Here is a 19,141-nt window from a genome sequence, read left to right on the forward strand (position 1 = left end):
CGCCTTTTTGCAAAGAATTGGATCAAGAATAAGATGTGCTTTGATTGAATATATATTGAATTCATGACATTTTTCAAACTGTGGCTGAAAACTGAAATACTGTATATAAAAAAAACAGACAAAAGTAATAACATACTGTAAATATTAGAAAAAAACACATGTAAACTAATATACAGTCATAACTATTGGGAGTATAGGACAGCCATATTGACCTCCTCTATCAATGCTGGTACAGAACAACACAGACCTTCCATCGTTTATATAAGGTTTGCAGAATGATGGCTAATTGAAGATTTGTGCTTCAGTGATTTCATACTGATGTTGGTAGTTTTTAATAGTTAGGAATAGATGGTTTCTGTTTGGTTACCAAAACTAAAACAATGGAGCTTGGACTGCTTGAATGACATCTGTGTTAACTGTTTGGAAAAATGGTAGGGAAAATGTGTCAACCCAATGAGAAAGGGTTTACACAGTTGCAAGACCTGTCCTCTGCTTTGCTGGGATAGTAATAATGAAAATGAAGAGGTACCTAGTTTCTTTAACCAGGTCAAAGCAAACTAGAAAAACTGTATATTGAATTCATGACAATTTTCAAACTGTGGCTGAAAACTGAAATACTGTAAAAACAGACAAAAGTAATAAAATACTGTAAATATTAGAGAAAACACATGTAAACCAATATACAGTCAAATCTATTGGGAGTATAAGACATAGCCACTATTAACCTCCTCCATCCATGCTGTCACAGAACAACACAGACCTTCCACCGTTTTATAAGGTTTGCAGACTGATTGCTTTTTGAAGATTTGTGTGAAGTAGTGTCAAACCGGTGCTTCACTGAATTCATATTGATGTTGGTAGTTTCTAATAGTTAGGAATAGATGGTTTCTGTTTGGTTACCATAACTAAAACAATGGAGCTTGGACTGCTTGAATGACATCCGTGTTAGCTGTTTTGAAAAATGGTGGGGAAAATGTGGCAACCCAATGAGAAAGAGTTTACACATTTGCAAGAACGGTCTTTTGCTCTGCTGAGATAGTGAAAATGAAAATGAAGTGGAACCTAGTTTCTTTAACCAGGTCAAAGCAAACAAGAAAAACTGTAAAAACACTATCATCTGCTAAAATTACAGAAACTGCATTATTTTAGGTGTCAGCTCTGCTCTTATATCTGAAACCTCTCTACATTTTAGTTTTGTTGGGTTTAGTAAAAGCAGGTATTTGGCTTCTTTTGCAGCAGAAATTCAATACAAAAAATGTACAACCATCTCAGAGTAGCTTTATAAAATGTACAGTTTGTGTAAAAAAAAATACAGACATATAATTGCTGCAGTACAGACTTTATTTGCAAAAGGACATCACTGCAATATATACACACAAAAAAAGCACCGCAATTATAATAAAAAAACAAAAACTTCAATAAATCTTCTATTCTGTCCAGTCTTCTTCATTTGCCCGGCTTCTTCTTCTCTGGCCCGACATGGTAAGTGTAACCCTTTGGCCTATTACAGTACGTTTCTTACATGGCAACGCCTTTCCGCCAAGTTGAAGTCAGCCTCGCAAAATAGATCATTTCATGTGTAACTTGATTTGCCTCAAACTTCATGACTCTGAAAGTAATTAGACACATAGTGGATATGCAGTACAGTACAGTATTTACACTGTGTACTAATGAACTCCAGGTTAATATAGTAATTTACTGTAAAATACACTGTGTATAGTACAGAAATGACTGTATTGCACAACCTTACCTGGACATATTGGTAATGGAGTTCTTTGATACGCTCACTGTTTTTCTCAAAAACCTCAAGAGTTCTCTTTTAGAACAGATGGTCATGTGATTGGGAAAACCTCAACACATGAGTGTGCTTTCTAGAGGGGAAGCAGCTGTCATATATATAAATATATATATATATATATATATATATATATATATATATATATATATATATATATATATATATATATATATATATATATATATATATATATATATATATATATAACCACAATAAGCTGTATCTCATTGGCAATGGAATAAAATACAGGGAATATATTTGTGTTTCAATTAGAACAGCTGTTCACTTTGACTTTATCCTTTATAAGTCTGTTTAGAACATGGTGTTATCTGTTCTGACATACTGTGCTAAAGCATTTGTAAATTTGACTGTAAAATGACATTGTTTTGTTCTTGGTTGAGTTTGTGTGTAAAAGAAGTTAAAGCATTTTAAATTTAAGTTAACTGGATGCATTTTGTGTCAAAACCCCAAGAAATGTGTTAATTGTATAGCCCACGAAGACGGATGTTGTGCTAACTGTGTTTAGAGTTTAGGAAACTTGTTAAATGCATTGAAAAAAGTGTCATAGCTATTGTAAAAAAAACTGTAATTCACTTCTGTTGGTGCAGCCACTAATGTTTAAAAATCAGAAAACTAAGTAAAATTGCAAAATGTTCTTGCTTATGTCTACTTTACCTTCAATAGCTCATTCATTTTAATCGAAAGACAAAATTAAGGCGGTTAAGATTAATAAAAGTAAATAAGACCCATTCTGGTTCCTTCCTTGGAACTTTGTTATTTCCTTAAGCCACTTAACTTTGACGTCACAAACTAATTTTTCTTCACTGATAACCCAGACCAGCTATAAACTTGAGGTATTCTACCTCAAGTAGGCATATGGTAGTCTATAAAATCACCATGATGAATAAAAGCTCAAAGAGGTAAGAACAACCATTTGCTCATTTTATGTCTTTTTTTTTTTTTTTTTGAACTAGTGCATTAAAATGTATTTTGGGAGGGGGCTGAATATTATTCTGATGCAAACATATAAAACAATTATTTTATTAGTCATTTTACCTTTTTTGTAAACTTGAGAAAATACAAAAGAACCTCATTTTTTGAAATGTTTAACTTAAGATTGTTATTGCTTGTTACTAGTAGCTTAAAGAAATTGTTCGCCCAAAAATAAAAATGATGTCCTCATCTATGTACTCATCCTCCACCTGTTCCAAACCTGTTTGAGTTTCTTCTGTTGAACACAAAATATAATCTTATATTCTATTTTTGTTCCTACTTGGGATGGGCTGTTTTTTCCCAACATTCTTCAGAGTATCTTGTTTTGTGTTGATGTTTAAAAACATTTGAATGTAAGCGAATTACATTTTCATTTTTGCGTTACCGTTTTTCTCAATTGCTTTGACGCATTTTTCAAAACAGACTCTAAACTCATTTTCTGAACGGTGAGTGCAAATCTTAAAACGGCTTGCTGGAACTTTAGAACTTTATTGAATGTCTGCAAAATGTCGTTTCTTTCCCAAAACATTTCATTCATGCTTCAAAAGAAAGTAATAGTGTCAGAAATGATGGTGTTTTTTCACCATGACAGTCAACCATGGAAATTAAGGTTTACAGTTTTTCAATCGCTAAAAAGTGCTCACCCAAACTTCAGATACTTTTTCTTAACACAGACTCACTGTTACAAAACAGTTGGCCAAGTGGATAATTTTCTTCTAAAAATACATTTCATTAAATGTATACTAACTCTTCATTTCAAAATAAAACACATCTTTCTCTGCACACACTAATTTTACTAAAACACTGAAAATCTGACTCAAAATGACATTTTCTCTTTCAAAGAATAACACTTGTTTTCACTTCATAAGGTACAGTCAATCACGTCAGTCAAGTACACCAGGTTTCAAAATACTGGCTATTATTGATATTACCAAAAACTGCACAGACTTTTATGTTTCAATTTTATAGAAAATTGTCAAAACATGCAATTCACCATATTGACACTAAACTTCTTAGTTAAGAGCTGTGTCCACATGTACAGTAATGTTCACATTCAAAAGCATTCCAGTAAAAAGCAAGTCTGTTTTATTTTCCTTTACTGTTTACAACAGGAGGCACAGTAGAAACAGCATGATAGAGCAAAAATTGTTTTACAGTATTACTTACAGTGAACAATTCATGTTCATGAAACACACAACAGCATTCTGAAAAAAAAAAAAAAAGAAAACAGCAAAAAGCCCAGATAAAAAAGGGAGGGGGGTCTAACGTCCTCCTTTTGTTGTATAAGTGTACGTGTAATAGAAAAAGATTACTCCTGCCACTCAGTCTAAGCCAGACTGGAATCAGCTGTGGTTGGCTCAGTTTACTCAACATAAATTAGCCGTCTGTCAATTATTCAGTTGTTTGTTTATTATCAGCTGAGATGTATTTTTGATATTGATATTGTTTTTAAACTGACATAATTGCAGAAGCAAACATTTTTATACTGTATCTAAGGTTTGGTATATTGTTTTTACTGTTGTGGGATGTTTTGTGTTAAAGGGTCACGAAACACCAAAACACATTTTTTGAGCTGTTGACAGTCGTATATGTGTCCCACACTGCTAAAAACACTATTAGGACACCTATATTTCACTAAAAAGTGTAAATTGGTTGTTTTTGCGTTATTTCGAGCAAATTCGTACTTCCTGTTTGAAACCAATTCCAATTTTCTTCCAATTCCAATTTTTTTCCAATTTTTGAAGCTGCGTCACGGTCATGACATAATAGCCTGTATTCCAGCGTGCAGACTGGGCGTCTGTGCCAGAGTGAGTCTTATTACGTCTTACAGTGTGATGCATTAATGCATGAGTAAGGCTTGGTTCAAACCAATCAGCGCGCTCTATTGTGCAACTTCATTAATATTCATTACTGTGTTTACAGGACAGAGACGCCACGTTGTGTTGGCAAAACAAGCGTGAAGTGTTGCTTTTATAGTTTGGTGCCGTTAAGTTTCGTTTTCATTTTCTCTCTGTGAGAGCTCAGACTCACGTGTGGATTAACAGTGTACGCGACGCTCGACAACAATAACTTACGTGTTTAAGGAGGATTATTGTTTACCTGAGAGCTGTTCTCATCTGCAAACGCTGAGATCGGATTTGCTTGTAATCTTCTCTTCATAAAGACGCGGCTCTAGTTGCTGGTGATTGTCCTGTCTCTACAGATTTGGTAAGTGAGCGACTAGTGCTCTTTGTTTATTCAGTTTGTTCGTATCGAACTAAGTTAACTATTGCACCGTAACATGTTAGGACCACAACCAAACTTTAACCTCGTGTAGGGTTTTTAACCGCATTTAGTGACCGTAATAACACACGCGGCTTTCTGACGCTACCTGCCGTGTGCATCTAAGTATGCGGGAAATGCGGAGGTTTTTTTTCTCTCATTCGCCGTGCGCTATCAAACATTGCATGAAAAATACACGCTTAGAGCAGTTCCTCAAATCAAATATCTCGTTTGTCGCGTGGGGCATAAATGAATGAATTCCCTGAATGAAAGAGCCAAACTGCAGTTAAAGTCCAACATTTAATAATTTGGCAAATAATTCGACTACAGATGTCCATGTAGGTTAAACACCATCTCTTTCTCCTGTGTGTGTATTTTGACTGAAACTCGCGCGTGCCCAAATAGACACTCCCACACCCTCCCACTTTAGTTCCTCCGACACTCCCCCCTAAACAGAGATGGACACGCCCACTTTTCTGACTTTTTCCAAAGTAGAGGTGTGAAAACACCCTGCTGAAACGAGGGGGTTTCATGGCCCTTTAACATTTGTTTTAACATTTTAACATCATAATTTTGTTGGGAAGTATAGTTTTTCTGATAAGAAAATGTTAGCATTATGGAAATGTGTTCACTGACGGCATATTGAGTAAAAACAACATGAAATGTGTGATTATGGTGTGATTGTGGTATTGCCACAAAAGACCGATGCTGTGCTAATTGTGTTTAGAGTTTAGAAATTGTCACAACTAGTTGGACAAACGCTGTTTAAATGTTATTAGGAGTCAGTAGTACATAGATAAAAAATATATGAACATTTGTATTCATACAGTATATTTATTTGTGTATAAATGTATTACATGCAAAGTGCAATCTTGATTGTCCAATTACTGTATTACATATTTCATATTTCTTTTGTTACCACACACACACACACACACACACACATACTACAAAATATCAACCATGAATAAACAAATTCTTGGTGGACATTCTGTCGCTCTTGTTGGCCTTGCCATAGATCTTTCAAAATCTTGTTACTCCAGTTTAGGATTGTGAATGTAAATCAATCAATCAATCAATCAATCAATCAATCAATCAATCAATCAATCAATCAATCAACCAACCAACCAACCAACCAACCAACCAACCTATCTATCTATCACCGACTCGGTCCCAGTTATTCCCCTCGCTGGCCAGCAGAGGTCACCATCACCGGACTATTGACATTACGTCATCCACATACGTATTGCCGTGTGTATTGCCGACACACCTGAAGCACATCCAATAATCACTCACCACACACATATAAGCAGCACTCACACACAGCCTAATTGCAAAGTCTTGTTCTGCCCCGGCTAACAATACTGAGCGGTCTCATCCTTGCCTGCTTTCCCGCTGTGATCCTGCTTCGTTTACTGACCCAGCCTTGCCTGCCGCCTGCCTTGTACTCCAGCCTGCTTACCGACTCTGATACTAGCCGCCTGCCTTTGACCCATGCCTGCATACTCATTCTGTGTTTACCAGCCGCCAGCTCAACAACTACTTACTACTGTGTTTGATGTGAGTTTGCGCAAGCACAACATCTGTGTGCTATTTGTTATTAAACTGTGTTTAATAAAAATACTGCAAATGGATCCCTCTGTGTCAGCCACTTCACATCTATCTATATATGCTACCAAACTTGATTGGCAAATAAATAACATAAATTATATTTAGGTCATTTTCCAATTTAGCAGACATTACAAACAATGTCAATGTCATATGTATGGTGTAAACATGTTTCATAAATGAGTAAAACATTTTGAGTGTGATGGCTTTCACGATGAAAAATGGTTGAGAAGTTGTTAAGTTTGACAGTCTAAATAAGAATCAACTTTTCAGTTTTGTTCAACAAGCCATATGCAATTAGTTTTTGTCCAAACTACAGACAATTGTGTACTTACTGTTTGCACACATGTGCCACAGCATATGTAACTTGCTTAAAGATATATGAAAATGCTGCACTGAAGGGAACAATAAGCCAATTGATTAGAGAGCTAAACTTATTGTTTTGAAAAATAAAAAATTCAATCGAGAATTCAGTCAAAGCAATTGAGAAAAATGGTAATACACTAAATTTTATATTTGTGAGATCTAGTTTTATCACATAGCATTTTTTGACAAGGCGTATAGTCTAGAATGAAAACAGATGTCCAGTTTATTCTCAAGAACAAAGCCTTGTTTTCTTCTCTCCTAAATGTCACACTAATGGGAAAGAACATACAAAAATCTCATACCGTAAGTGTGTATTTGCATACGTTCTCACTCAACACAGAAGAATTTGCTTGTGCAAGTGATGCATATAATTTGCAAATATTTAAGGAATGCAACAGAATGACAGCCACCTTTTGTATTTTTTAGTTTTACCAATTTTTCAAAAATCAGTTTTTGTTCTCGTACCCTGACTCTTAGCTGAATTCGTGAGCCCAACGAGAGGTGACATTTGGAACAAACCAAATAAACTAGCCTGACAGATACTCACTGATGGCCTGGTGCTGCCCAATAGTTGACTCTCAGCTTGGTGTTTCCTGGTCTTTAAAATGATTACTGGGTCACACTTTATTTTGATGGTCCGTTTGTTCAATTTAAATTACATTGCATCTACATGCCAACTAATTCCCATTAGATTATAGAAGAAACTCAATACAGAGGAACATAACACAACCTACTACCAGCTAGGGTTTCTAGTTGTTATTGCAGAGCAACACAAACAGCACGCAGAAGTCTATATGCACAGCTACATGCAAGTCATGGCCTATGGGTCACCGCGATTGCTTGATGCAGAAGTATAAACCAGCCTATAAGGGACCAAAAATCCCCCGCCTCAGCAGGGTGTTTTCACACCTCCAGTTTGAAAAAAGTCAGCAAAGAGGGGGAGTCCAGCTCTGTTTAGGTGGGAGTGGCAAGTGGCAAAAGAGGGAAGGGTTTGCTAAAAATTGGGAGGTTTGGTTCGAGCACACATTGATTTTCACTTAGGCAGAACAGCACACAGATGCAGGGGATTTCAGCTGACGGCTGCATCAAAGTAATCAAGAAAAACAGTGATGCCGAAAGCTCAAAGACGTCACGGAATTCACACAAAGATCTAATCACGGTGATGTAGCTACAAAATCTATGTTCAAACTGGAAGAACGAATTTGCAAAAACAACCAAATTTCACTTTTCAGTGAAATATATGTGTCCTCATAGTGTTTTGAGCAGCGTGGGACACATACAGTTGAAGTTTGAATTATTAGCCCCCTTTAATTTCTTTTCTTCTTTTTTAAATCTTTTCCAAATGATGTTTAACAGAGCAAGGAAATTTTCACAGTATGTCTGATAATATTTTTTCTTCTGGATAAAGGCTTATTTGTTTTATTTCTGCTACAATACAAGCAGTTTTTAATTTTTTTAACACCATTTTAGGGACAAAATTATTAGCCCCTTTGAGCTATATTTTTTCTCGATAGTCTACAGAACAAACCATTGTTATACAATAACTTGCCTAATTACCCTAACCTGCCTAGTTTACCTAATTAACCTAGTTAAGCCTTTAAATGTCACTTTAGCAGTTTAGAAGTGTCTTGAAAAATATCTAGTAAAATATTATTCACTGTCATCATGGCAAAGATAAAATAAATCAGTTATTAGAAATGAACAGAGTGAAACAGAAATTGGGGAAAAATAAACAAGTGGTCTAATAATTCACGGGGGCTACTAATTCTGACTTTTAACTGTATATGACTGACAACATCTCAAAATATGTGTTTTGTTGTTTCGTGACCCTTTAATGCATATACAAGTGTGCAATTTAGACTGTGATAAAATTGCAACAATATACATAAAAAATATAAATGGTTTTCCTTTGCACCTTCACATAGAGATACAATTGTGTCAAAAGGATTTTGTTCATGCAGATTTGTAAATTTGACTTTAAAAGCAGTGTTATGCACACCATGCCAGTATGTGGAGATGTCAAGGAAAACACATCTGTTCACATATAGTCAACTAATCAGACATTGTTGTGTTAGTTGTCAAACAGTCATGCATGTCTATAAACTGAACATGTATTATGTGCCAACCTGATTTTGCCAAGTAGCACATGTTACTGGATAAATATCTATGTTAATCCTGGAACAACATTCCAGTCATCCAATCAGAATTAAGGGATATGTTTATAGTTTATGTTAAGTTTAGGTTCACAGTTAGGGTTATGCACTTCTACATGATTATTCAACTATTATTCCCCTTCGATTTGGGAATGGGTATGGATTACATTTCAGAACCAAAATTATGTTCCAGGATCCATAGATGTTAATCCAGGTTCACATCTTACTTTGTAAAATCATAACATGCTGTAATATGCAACGCAGGCTCATTCTGAAAACATAGTCCTTTAGACTTTTCTGGAGACCGCGAAATATGTACCGGGGGTAAGTTTTTTTTTTTTTCAGTTCTGTTTTCGCGAATCCATGAGAGGTGGCTGTGTATGCTTTTTGAGATCTCAAATTTCTCATTTGAGTGCCATTCGCACCTGCTGTTCTCGCGTGAACCCACTAGAGGATGCTGTCGGCTGACTGTTTGACTGACTGACTGAATGACTGCCCAATCGACTGACCCGCCCACCTAATTCCCAAAACCCAATCAACAATTTTCAAAAGCAATCCGAAAATAGAGCCCTCGTCTGATTTTTACCACGTTTTATCCCATTCTCACCCAGTTATTAACTTGTTTATTTTATTTTTTGGATTCTGTTTTTGTCCTACCTGCTTTCTGAAACCGTCATGGTCAAGTCCTCTCTAAGTTTCAAGACCATCGACGTACATGGCGAGCTAATGGGACAAACTGGCTACAGGAAGAAAGCCGCCCATATGGTGGTAAGCTGTAAGCTGGTAAGCGTGAAAAGGAACAGCGTTACAATGCGCGGTAGCGTTTATTTTGAAGAGAAAATGCAGCCATACCTACCTCTGGTTACATAATTTGCGGTCTCCAGAAAGGTCTATAGGGCTACGTTTTCATGATGAACCTCAGTTGGTAATATGCATGAGCATGATGTCACTATTTTCCTAAATATGTTGTTGTTTATTCTAAAACAGAAAATGTATTGTTTTCAAAAACATCCCCTCTTAAACTCATTGAACATATTGTTGAATGTGAAATATGTATAATATGTTTTCCATTTTTTGTTGCAAATGGTCTTAAAAAACACATTGGTAACACTACAATAGCAGTACATGAATAATGAGGTGGTAATATGCTAAACTAATAACTAAACATCACTTTATTATGGACTAAGGATAAGTTAATGTATGCGCTAATCATGAACTAACTTTAACTACAGCATGAGTCACATGTGTTCAGGTGTGAATAACGGCAACCATAATTACCTGTTAGTGTAACCGTCGGATGTGACACTGACAACAAAGTTCGGATCCACATGCAGATTTATTGGGGAGGTCAGGCAAACAATGGTCAACACGGGTGCAAACAGATGTATGAAGACGATCCAGAAACCTGGTCGGAATAACAGGCAAGAAGTTAGAAGGTTGGCGGCAGACAGGGATACACAGATTAACAAGGCGAGGGTCAAAACACGGAAAAACAAGACAAAGTAAACGCGTTGTATTGTCACTTTCACTCACTTAGGCAGGATGAGGAACATGTGTGTGAGCGGAGTGCATGTATGTAGTTGTTGTCCATGAAATTGCAGTTTTATAGTCCGTTAGTATATAGTCCGCAAGTTTTCCAGCGATCTATGGGGTTAAGATCGCTGGTGATCGTGACAGTTAGTACATGTTTGTTATTTAATGTATTAATTACCACATTACTTCATGCTTAATTTAACCATCATGAACTCATGACTCATGATTTGTTAATGTATAATTATATTATGACCTCACTTGGAGGGGCACATCATCATTAACCCATTCTTACCTGCTCATGAACTTCTTATGCACGTCCAACTAGGGCGGTTACACTGAATAACAGTAGAAATGTGTCCTGTCAACATCAACATGAACAGTTTAAACACAGGAGTTCATGGTTAGTTGAGTTAATGATGATATGTCACTTCAAGTAAAGTCATGACATAATTATACATTAACAGCTCATGAGCTCATGTTGGTTACACTTAAACTTAAATGTTAATTAATACATTAACAACATGTACTAACAAGTAATTAAGGCAGCTGTTATTCACACATGAATTCTTGTGACGCATGTTGTGGGTAAAATTCATGATTAGCACATACATTAACTCATTATTTATTTATAATAAATTAATGTTTAGTTTACATATTAATACATCATCAGTAACATCAAGTACTGTTATTGTAAAGTGTTACCAACATATTCTTAGAATTTGGTTATTAAGTATGAAGTTGGAATATTTTCTATATATAGTTACAGTTATGACATGTTTTTTTAGCATTTCATTGAACTTTTTCATTTCTGTTTCTTTCCCAGGCACAATCTACGTCAGAGTAAACAGTTTGTCTTCTTGCTTAAACTGACATTCTCAGTTTGTGCCATCATGTTTGCCATTCATATCTATGTCATGCCTGTAACGCCACCTGCAACTGTCTATAACGATATTGTAAAGCAGATACGGTCCTGCTATATGATCAACGAGAGTCATTCCACTAATATTACTCAAAACACAACCACTGTTGGACCAACAGCCACCAAACTCCCTTCACTGTGGTATCATGTGGCTCATCCACTCAACTATCATTTCATTATGGATGAACCTGTTAAATGCAGTCAATGGGATCCATTTGTGGTCCTGATGGTACCTGCAGCCCCAAATCAGATTGAGGCTCGAAATGCCATCCGGAGCACATGGGGGAATGAAACGACAGTCCAGGGGAAAGCAGTGTTAACTCTGTTTTTGGTGGGTTTGACTGTAGGAGGAGACTCTGAAAAAGCTCAACAGCAGCTGGAGGAAGAGAGCCGACAACACAGAGATTTAATCCAGAGCAACTTTGTGGACTCCTATTTCAATCTGACCATAAAGACCATGGTGATGATGGACTGGTTGGCCACTCGATGCCCTCAGGCAACTTATGCTATGAAGATCGACACTGACATGTTCTTAAATGTAGAGAACCTTATGACCTTCCTATTGGCACCAAATACACCTAGAGAAAACTACCTGACGGGGGTGTTGCTGTGGAACCGGCCCGTTGTGAGAAATAAAAACTCAAAATGGTACGTTTCAGAAGACATGTATCCCGATTTAACATACCCCACATACCCATTGGGAACCGGATATGTGTTTTCCAATGACCTGCCAGAAAAAATAGTGGAAATTTCCAAGGAAGTACAGGCGTTTAATATAGAAGATGCATATATTGGAGCTTGTCTGAAACGTTTGGGTTTTGAACCCTCATCTCCTCCAGACCCTTCTCTGTTTAGGATCTATATGACGTATAATCGAGAGGAATTCCTCAAGATCATCTCCACAGATGTAGGATCCCCACAGCAAATTCTGAACATATGGAAGGATGTTAAGAGCCCCCCAAAAATGATATGATCAAAAATTAAACAAGTCCAGTTTTAGGTTTGGAAACAAATGTTGATGCTGGCATTTTCCATTCATAATTTCACTGCATGTAACGGTGTTGTAACAAATAAAGGCTCGTCATCATAATCATTTGCATTCTTTGCTGCAGATTCTAAATGTTTCTACAATGTAAAGTCTAGGACAAGGATGTTCAACCTGTGGGGTGCGAAATTAACAACCCAAGCTCATTCTGAAAACGTAGTCCCGCGGACGTTTCTGGAGACAGCGGAATACGTCCCGGGAGGTACGTACTGCAGCATTTATTTATTTTTTCAAGCGAACGCTACGGGGCGGTGTGACGCTGTTCCCCTTTCGCGCTCGCCAGCTGACCGCTCACCTCCTTGTGGAGGGCTTTCCCGCTGCAATCCGTTTGTCCACTCAGCTCACCGTGTAACGTCGGCAGGCTCGAGAGACGCAGAGAGGAGGAGTCGACCACGGCGATCGGTTTCGAGTCCGGGGGAAAGCAGTTCCAGCAATCAGGTAAGTTAAGACAAAAACAGAATCCCAAAAATTAAGTGAACGAGTTTCGTGACAGGGCGAGAACGCGGCGAAATCCGAAAACGCGGTGGGATATAAAAAAAAAAAATAAAAAAATAAGGGCTTTCATTTTTTTGGACGGCTTTTGTAAATCGTTGCTCGGGTTCAGGGAAGCGAACGGGCGGGCGGGTCGATCGGTGAAATTGGTTGGGTTGAGGTAAAGAGGAGGGCGGTCAGCCGATTGGCCGGTTGACGCGAGAACAGCGCGGGCGCGAACCACGCTCGCGAGAGACGTTCGAGATGAGAAAAAGCGCACAACGGCGGCCTCTCGCGGAATCGCGAAAACAAAAACTGCAGCCGTACGTACCCGCCGGGACGTATTCCGCGGTCTCCAGAAACGTCCGCGGGACTACGTTTCCACAATGAGCCCGGGTTGGAATTTAAGGAGTGCACTCCAGTAAATTATGATGATGATTTTTATGTGTTCACTAGAGTGAATCTGATTAATATTTGCTCCACATCTAACTATCAGGTACCTGTAAAGTTAATGCGTTTGAGTAAAACATATACAAATAAAATAGACCAGGTGCTTTTTAAAATGAATGATGGCGAATAAAAGTAAAACCAAGTCAAAAACAGTGCATTTCTGAATCAAATCAGTAGAATGCCCTTCTGTATATTTCACTACTGACCACATTTACATGGACATCAGTAATCTAGTTATTTGCCTTAATAGACAATAATATAATTAATGTTTACGTGAAGTGATTTTTGAATGTTGCATCCACAGGCTATCCACGTTTCCTGCAGATATTTCATGTAATTTTGGGTGACTTTAACTGCAGGTCAGGAGTTTCACTTTCACTCATGAACATTTTATTCATGCCCCCATGACAAACTGGGGTATTGGACGCAAATAAGGTGTAAGGACAGGGTGAAAGAGTGTTGCTTTAATGGAATTTAAAAACGTTCACTGAATGGAAAGAAAAAAACTTGCGCATTTTGCAATATGTCTGCGTTCCTGTACTGACAGCCGCGTGTGTGGATCTTGACGGAAAATATGGCGAAAAGTCCTACATGGCGGTAATAGTTTGATTGTGGTGTTTACTTCAATAATGCCACTAATATATGCATACTCCACATTTTAATTCTATTTCTGTGTAGTTCAGCTATGACTTTAGTCGGATTAAGGTAACCGAAAATCGCTGTTTACATAGTAGACTCCAAATCAAAGTATTGGCTTAATTGTAATAAGTGGAAAAACTGAACGCTTCACTAGAGAAAAAACAGTTAAACAGACCACCTACAGCGCAAGAAGAGATTAGCCTCCTCATTATCTGCTTTCACTTTCGCTCTCGTGGATAGGGAAACCTTGTACGCCCAGACATCAGGTTAGCCTATAAATAGCCTATAAATAATTAATTTTGTTTGTTAAGTGCAAAAATTTGTTTTAAAACTATTTCTAAATTTTAGTTCTAATTTACAGCAAATGAATAAAGAAACAATAATAACAAAGTACATCAAAAGCAAGTATTCTACAGCTCTCATTGACAGGGGACGAGCGCGTGCACGTCTAGAACGTGCTGACGTGAGACGTCTGCTTTAGCCAATCAGAACAGTCAGACACGTTCACGTCCGTGCGGTTTATGAGAATAAAAGCCTTTGAATATTTTTCCAGACACATTTAGCTGATAGAAATTATGCAGATAACGTTTATATGTTTATCTTAATGCCAACCGTGTAAATAATTATAGATAAGATGCTTATGATAAGCTGTTGTTTGTTTACCTTCAAGCTTTGCGTGTGTCCGTGAAACAGCCTGTGAGCGCCTGCACACACACATATCATGTACATCTCGACATGGCAACAGGGTTTTCAGCGCTGTGTCAGCGATCTCTGGGTATTCTGCCATTACTTTAATCCAGAACACCAGCAGAGTTGTTCTCTTAAACACTGTTTTAAGGCCCCCGTCATTTACGATCTCCAGCAGTTGGTCTTCTTCTTGCACGGACATGCTGGATTCAGCTGGTTTGTTGACAAATGGTTCACGTATCCATTCCCTAGCCGTTTGTGGGTCCTTTGAGGTTGGGAAGTAGCGATCAAACTCCTTTAACAGCGAAGACTGATGATCGTGCACCAGCTTGGTAAGTGAGGGTGCAGGCTCAGTCTCACACAAAATCCCCGCTAATGTTTGAAACATGTCCAATATGCCTCAGTTTGGCTTTAAATGCAGCTACTTTATCTGCCAATGTAATGGAGGCCAGCTAGTGTGTGCTTTGCAGGTAAACCTCACTCCTCTGACCTCTAAAGGTGCTCTAGCGTCAGATGCTAGAGGCCATGGTCTTTAGCCTCCTTGGTAGAGCAACCGACTCCCATGCGGAAGGTCACCGGTTCGATCCCAGCTCTGGTCGGGTTGGGTGGCGTAGGACCGGCGGGGTTACACCAACTTAAAGATAATTAATTCTTGTGCGGCCCGCTACTGATTGATCCACGCGGCCTGGGGGTTGAGGACCACTGCTGTAAATGACATCCCAATCTTAATCTGTTGGTTAGCCCATCTGTAATTCGACCCGATATAAAGAAAAATGGCAGAAATCAGAATTCAGCTCAAATTCCGTTCCAAATTCAAAGTTGGTGTTGGGATTAAATATCTAAGCTGAGCCCTGCCTATTGGTGCATTATGTTCTGTAGAAAATAGATAGACATAGGCAGGTTTGTATGGCAGCATTGTAGCTCAGTGGTTTTCACTGTCGCCTCACAGCAAGAAGGTTGCTGGTTTGAATTCCAGCTAGACTAGTTGGCATTTCTGTGTGGAGTTTGTATGTTCTCCCCATGTTTACGTGGGTTTCCTCCACGAATTCCTTCATTTATTCTGTGGCAACCTCTGAACTAGAGACTAAGCAGAAGGAAAATGAATTAAGCAAATGTGTCAAAAGGACAATGATTATTCCATTATGCCCCCATTTAAATGATCTTAATTTATTCTGCACGTTTTACTTTTTGAATGATTATGTGTGAAAAGGTGTTCACACAGTGCATCTTGCGAGTGACTATGTTCAATTGTACTAACCCAGTGAACTGTATTTCTTTTAATTTTTAACAGTCAAGTTTCAGTAATATACAACATTTCCTCTAGCAGTGCCACTTTCAGCATTAAGATGCAGTTTTTATGCAAAGTCAGTTCACAGTCTGTATTCAGTGTGATTGAAGAAATCTCTTTCTGTTGAGATGCCCTCACTCTCTGCATGCAAATACAGCAGTCCAATTCTCAAATTAACTTTATTTGCATTCGGAATTGTAAGGACGGCTAAGTTTTTCTATAATATCAGACCCTGAGAACTGTTGTGAATATCCACGAGGCAAGATCATAAATCTCCAGCACCAAAACAACAAACTTTCTAATTTAAGAAGAGGATCAGCTAGGAAACCAGTTGTTCAACTGTCTCAGTCACCTACCCTGAGGCCTGCTCTCTGCCCTTGACTTTACCTTCTCCACCAGAGCAGCCAATGACCCAGACCCAATGTTTTTTTTTTTTTTTTTTTTAACAATCGTATTTGTTGAAATAATTAAAGAAATCTCCACGATGGTGTTTTCAAGACTTTCAGGAAAAAAAAAATGTGTGAGACTGATAATCGCAGCCAGAGGAGAGCATAGGGTCAAATTCACTCTCAGCCCTATAGACGCTGCATTACAAACACCTCGCATAAGCAGTAATTTATTTTTTTGTAATTTGACACAAAGATGATATAATAAATTCATAAATGCATATAAATGTTCATTCAATTAAAAAAAAATTCTAAATATTAAAAACTTTTAAGGACTTAAGATTATGATGACGTGTCATAACAATTTTGTGAAAAGGGACCATAGCTTGCCTAATTACCCTAACCTTCCTAGTTAACCTAATTAACCTAGTTAAGCCTTTAAATGTCACTTTAAGCTGTATAGAAGTGTCTTGAAAAATATCTAGTCAAATATTATTTACTGTCATCATGACAAAGATAAACCAGTTATTAAAAATGATTCATTAAAACTATTATGTTTAGAAATGTGTTAAAAAAATCTTCTCTCTGTTAAACAGAAATTGGAAAAAAAAACAAAAAACTGTGGGCTAATAATTTTGACTTCAACTGTAAAAAGTGAAATACAGTGAAATTGAGACCACTTTACCAATCGCGCATATACATTTAAAATGACACCAAACATGAATATAGAGTCACAAGATTTTAAAAACTTGATCTGCTCTGGTGGAGAAGGTAAAGTAGAGGGCAGAGACAGCTGAACAACTGGTTTCCTACAGTAGCTGATCTTTTTCCCAAAAAGCTTATTGTTTTATTGCATAACAATTCTCCTGGAATTCCATAGCAGTTCTTGTGGTCTGAGATTATGGAGAGACTTAGCCATCTTTACACTTTAAAACAAAGGTGTCAAACTCCTGGAGGGCCATAGCTCCGCACAGTTAATTCCAACCCAAATAAAACACACCTGATCAAACTAATTGAGTGCTTTAGGCAATGTTTAAAACCTACAAATATGTGTGTTGAAGCAGGGTTGGAACTAAACTATGCAGGATTTGACACCCCTGCTTTAAAATGACCAAAGAGTTGCAATAATATTTTCGATTTCAAGCTTTACTCTTCTGTAGTTACACTTTACTAAGACTTAAGGAAACTAAAAAGATGCTATTTTATTCACTCAAAAAATGTTCTAACTGCTTATTCAAAATGGGCTTAAACACAATTTTTGAGCTTTTAAACAAAATTCTTGAGGGGGACAACTTCCTTTTTCTATGTTCAATCAACTTTGAAAAATAAAATGTTTGAAAAACCTTTAAGTTAGGCAAGGCAAGTTAATTTATATAGTACAATTCATACACAGTGGCAATTCAAAGTGCTTTACATAAACAGGAATAAAGGAGACAAGTGTAAAAAAAATCTAAACAAATAATAAAATTGATTAAAAACAGATAATAATAATAATAATAATAATAGCTTCAGATATAGATTCACCCTGCTTTGACTAAACTCTTGGAATTTCTAGTTTATTTGATTATAAAGATCTGAGGGATCTATTAGGTTTGTATTCAGTCAGCATATCTATATATTGAGGTCCTAGGCCATTTAGTGTTTTATAGACAAGTAGAAATACTTCAAAATCTATTCTGAATGTAACTGGGATCCAGAGGTGGGTCGTAATGAGTTACATATACTTCGTTACATTTACTTGAGTAAAATTAGTGTGTAACGTGTACATTTTAAGTACATTTAAATACGTGTACTTTTACTCTTACCCAAGTAAATTTTTAGAGAAAAAAATCAGTATTCTTACAAAGCTACATTTGGTGGTGTTCCTCTGTTACTGTCAAATGATAATAAATATTATCCATATGACCACATTGGAGAGGTTGTGAGGTTGCTTTAGAGACGGGTCTCCCACTTTCGATCAGAGCATGCGTGCCTGTTGGAATAATGGCTGAATTTTAGAAAGATGTGGGAGTTTATACTGCGTTCCCGCCGTGTCGCCATGTGCGGTTCCGAGAAGGATGGTCACACTGTCCGTGTAATGAGTTTATCGGACGAGGTCACCCAGCCTCAAGTTCAGTCTGTGTTTTTACTCTAAGATGTCGACTGGAATAGTTTCATAATGCAATGCATGCATCGAACTGACATGGCAACATATACATGAATGACAACTGTGACCTGAAAAAAACACATAGTGGTAAGTGGCAAAACTATCCCAATTTGAACCTTGTTAATGGTAACTATGGGATAACTAAAGAAACTGCTGTTTAATGGAATATCTGATAAGCCATGCACAAATTAGTCATTTAACCATTAAAAGTATAACATTTAAACATTATTTTTACATAACATAAAATGGTATACACACACACACAAACGCGCACACACACACACACACACACACACACACCCACACACGCACACACATAAATTACATATTACATATAAATACATATTACATATAAATTAAAATTACATATAAATGTAATTAACAGAAAGATGATTTT

The 19,141-nt window shown here is 37.2% G+C and overlaps 1 protein-coding gene across 3 annotated transcripts in view; it reads left to right on the plus strand.

Annotated features, from left to right (window-relative positions):
* Window positions 1–14,593, plus strand: part of LOC100331460 (beta-1,3-galactosyltransferase 2-like) — a 37,182-nt gene extending 22,589 nt beyond the window's left edge. For 2 of the 3 annotated variants that reach the window (XM_073937734.1, XM_073937735.1), the window contains exon 3: window positions 11,537–14,593. In XM_073937734.1, the coding sequence (XP_073793835.1) occupies window positions 11,537–12,605 (1,069 nt within the window). In that variant the 3' untranslated portion in view covers window positions 12,606–14,593. Of the gene's footprint in view, window positions 1–2,591; window positions 2,719–11,536 lie in introns of those variants that run through there. The other variant, XM_073937733.1, reaches the window with a different exon arrangement.
* Window positions 14,594–19,141: the final 4,548 nt, after the last annotated feature.

This window comes from Danio rerio, chromosome 22 (assembly GCF_049306965.1).
Source record: "Danio rerio strain Tuebingen ecotype United States chromosome 22, GRCz12tu, whole genome shotgun sequence".
NCBI classification, from domain to species: domain Eukaryota; kingdom Metazoa; phylum Chordata; class Actinopteri; order Cypriniformes; family Danionidae; genus Danio; species Danio rerio.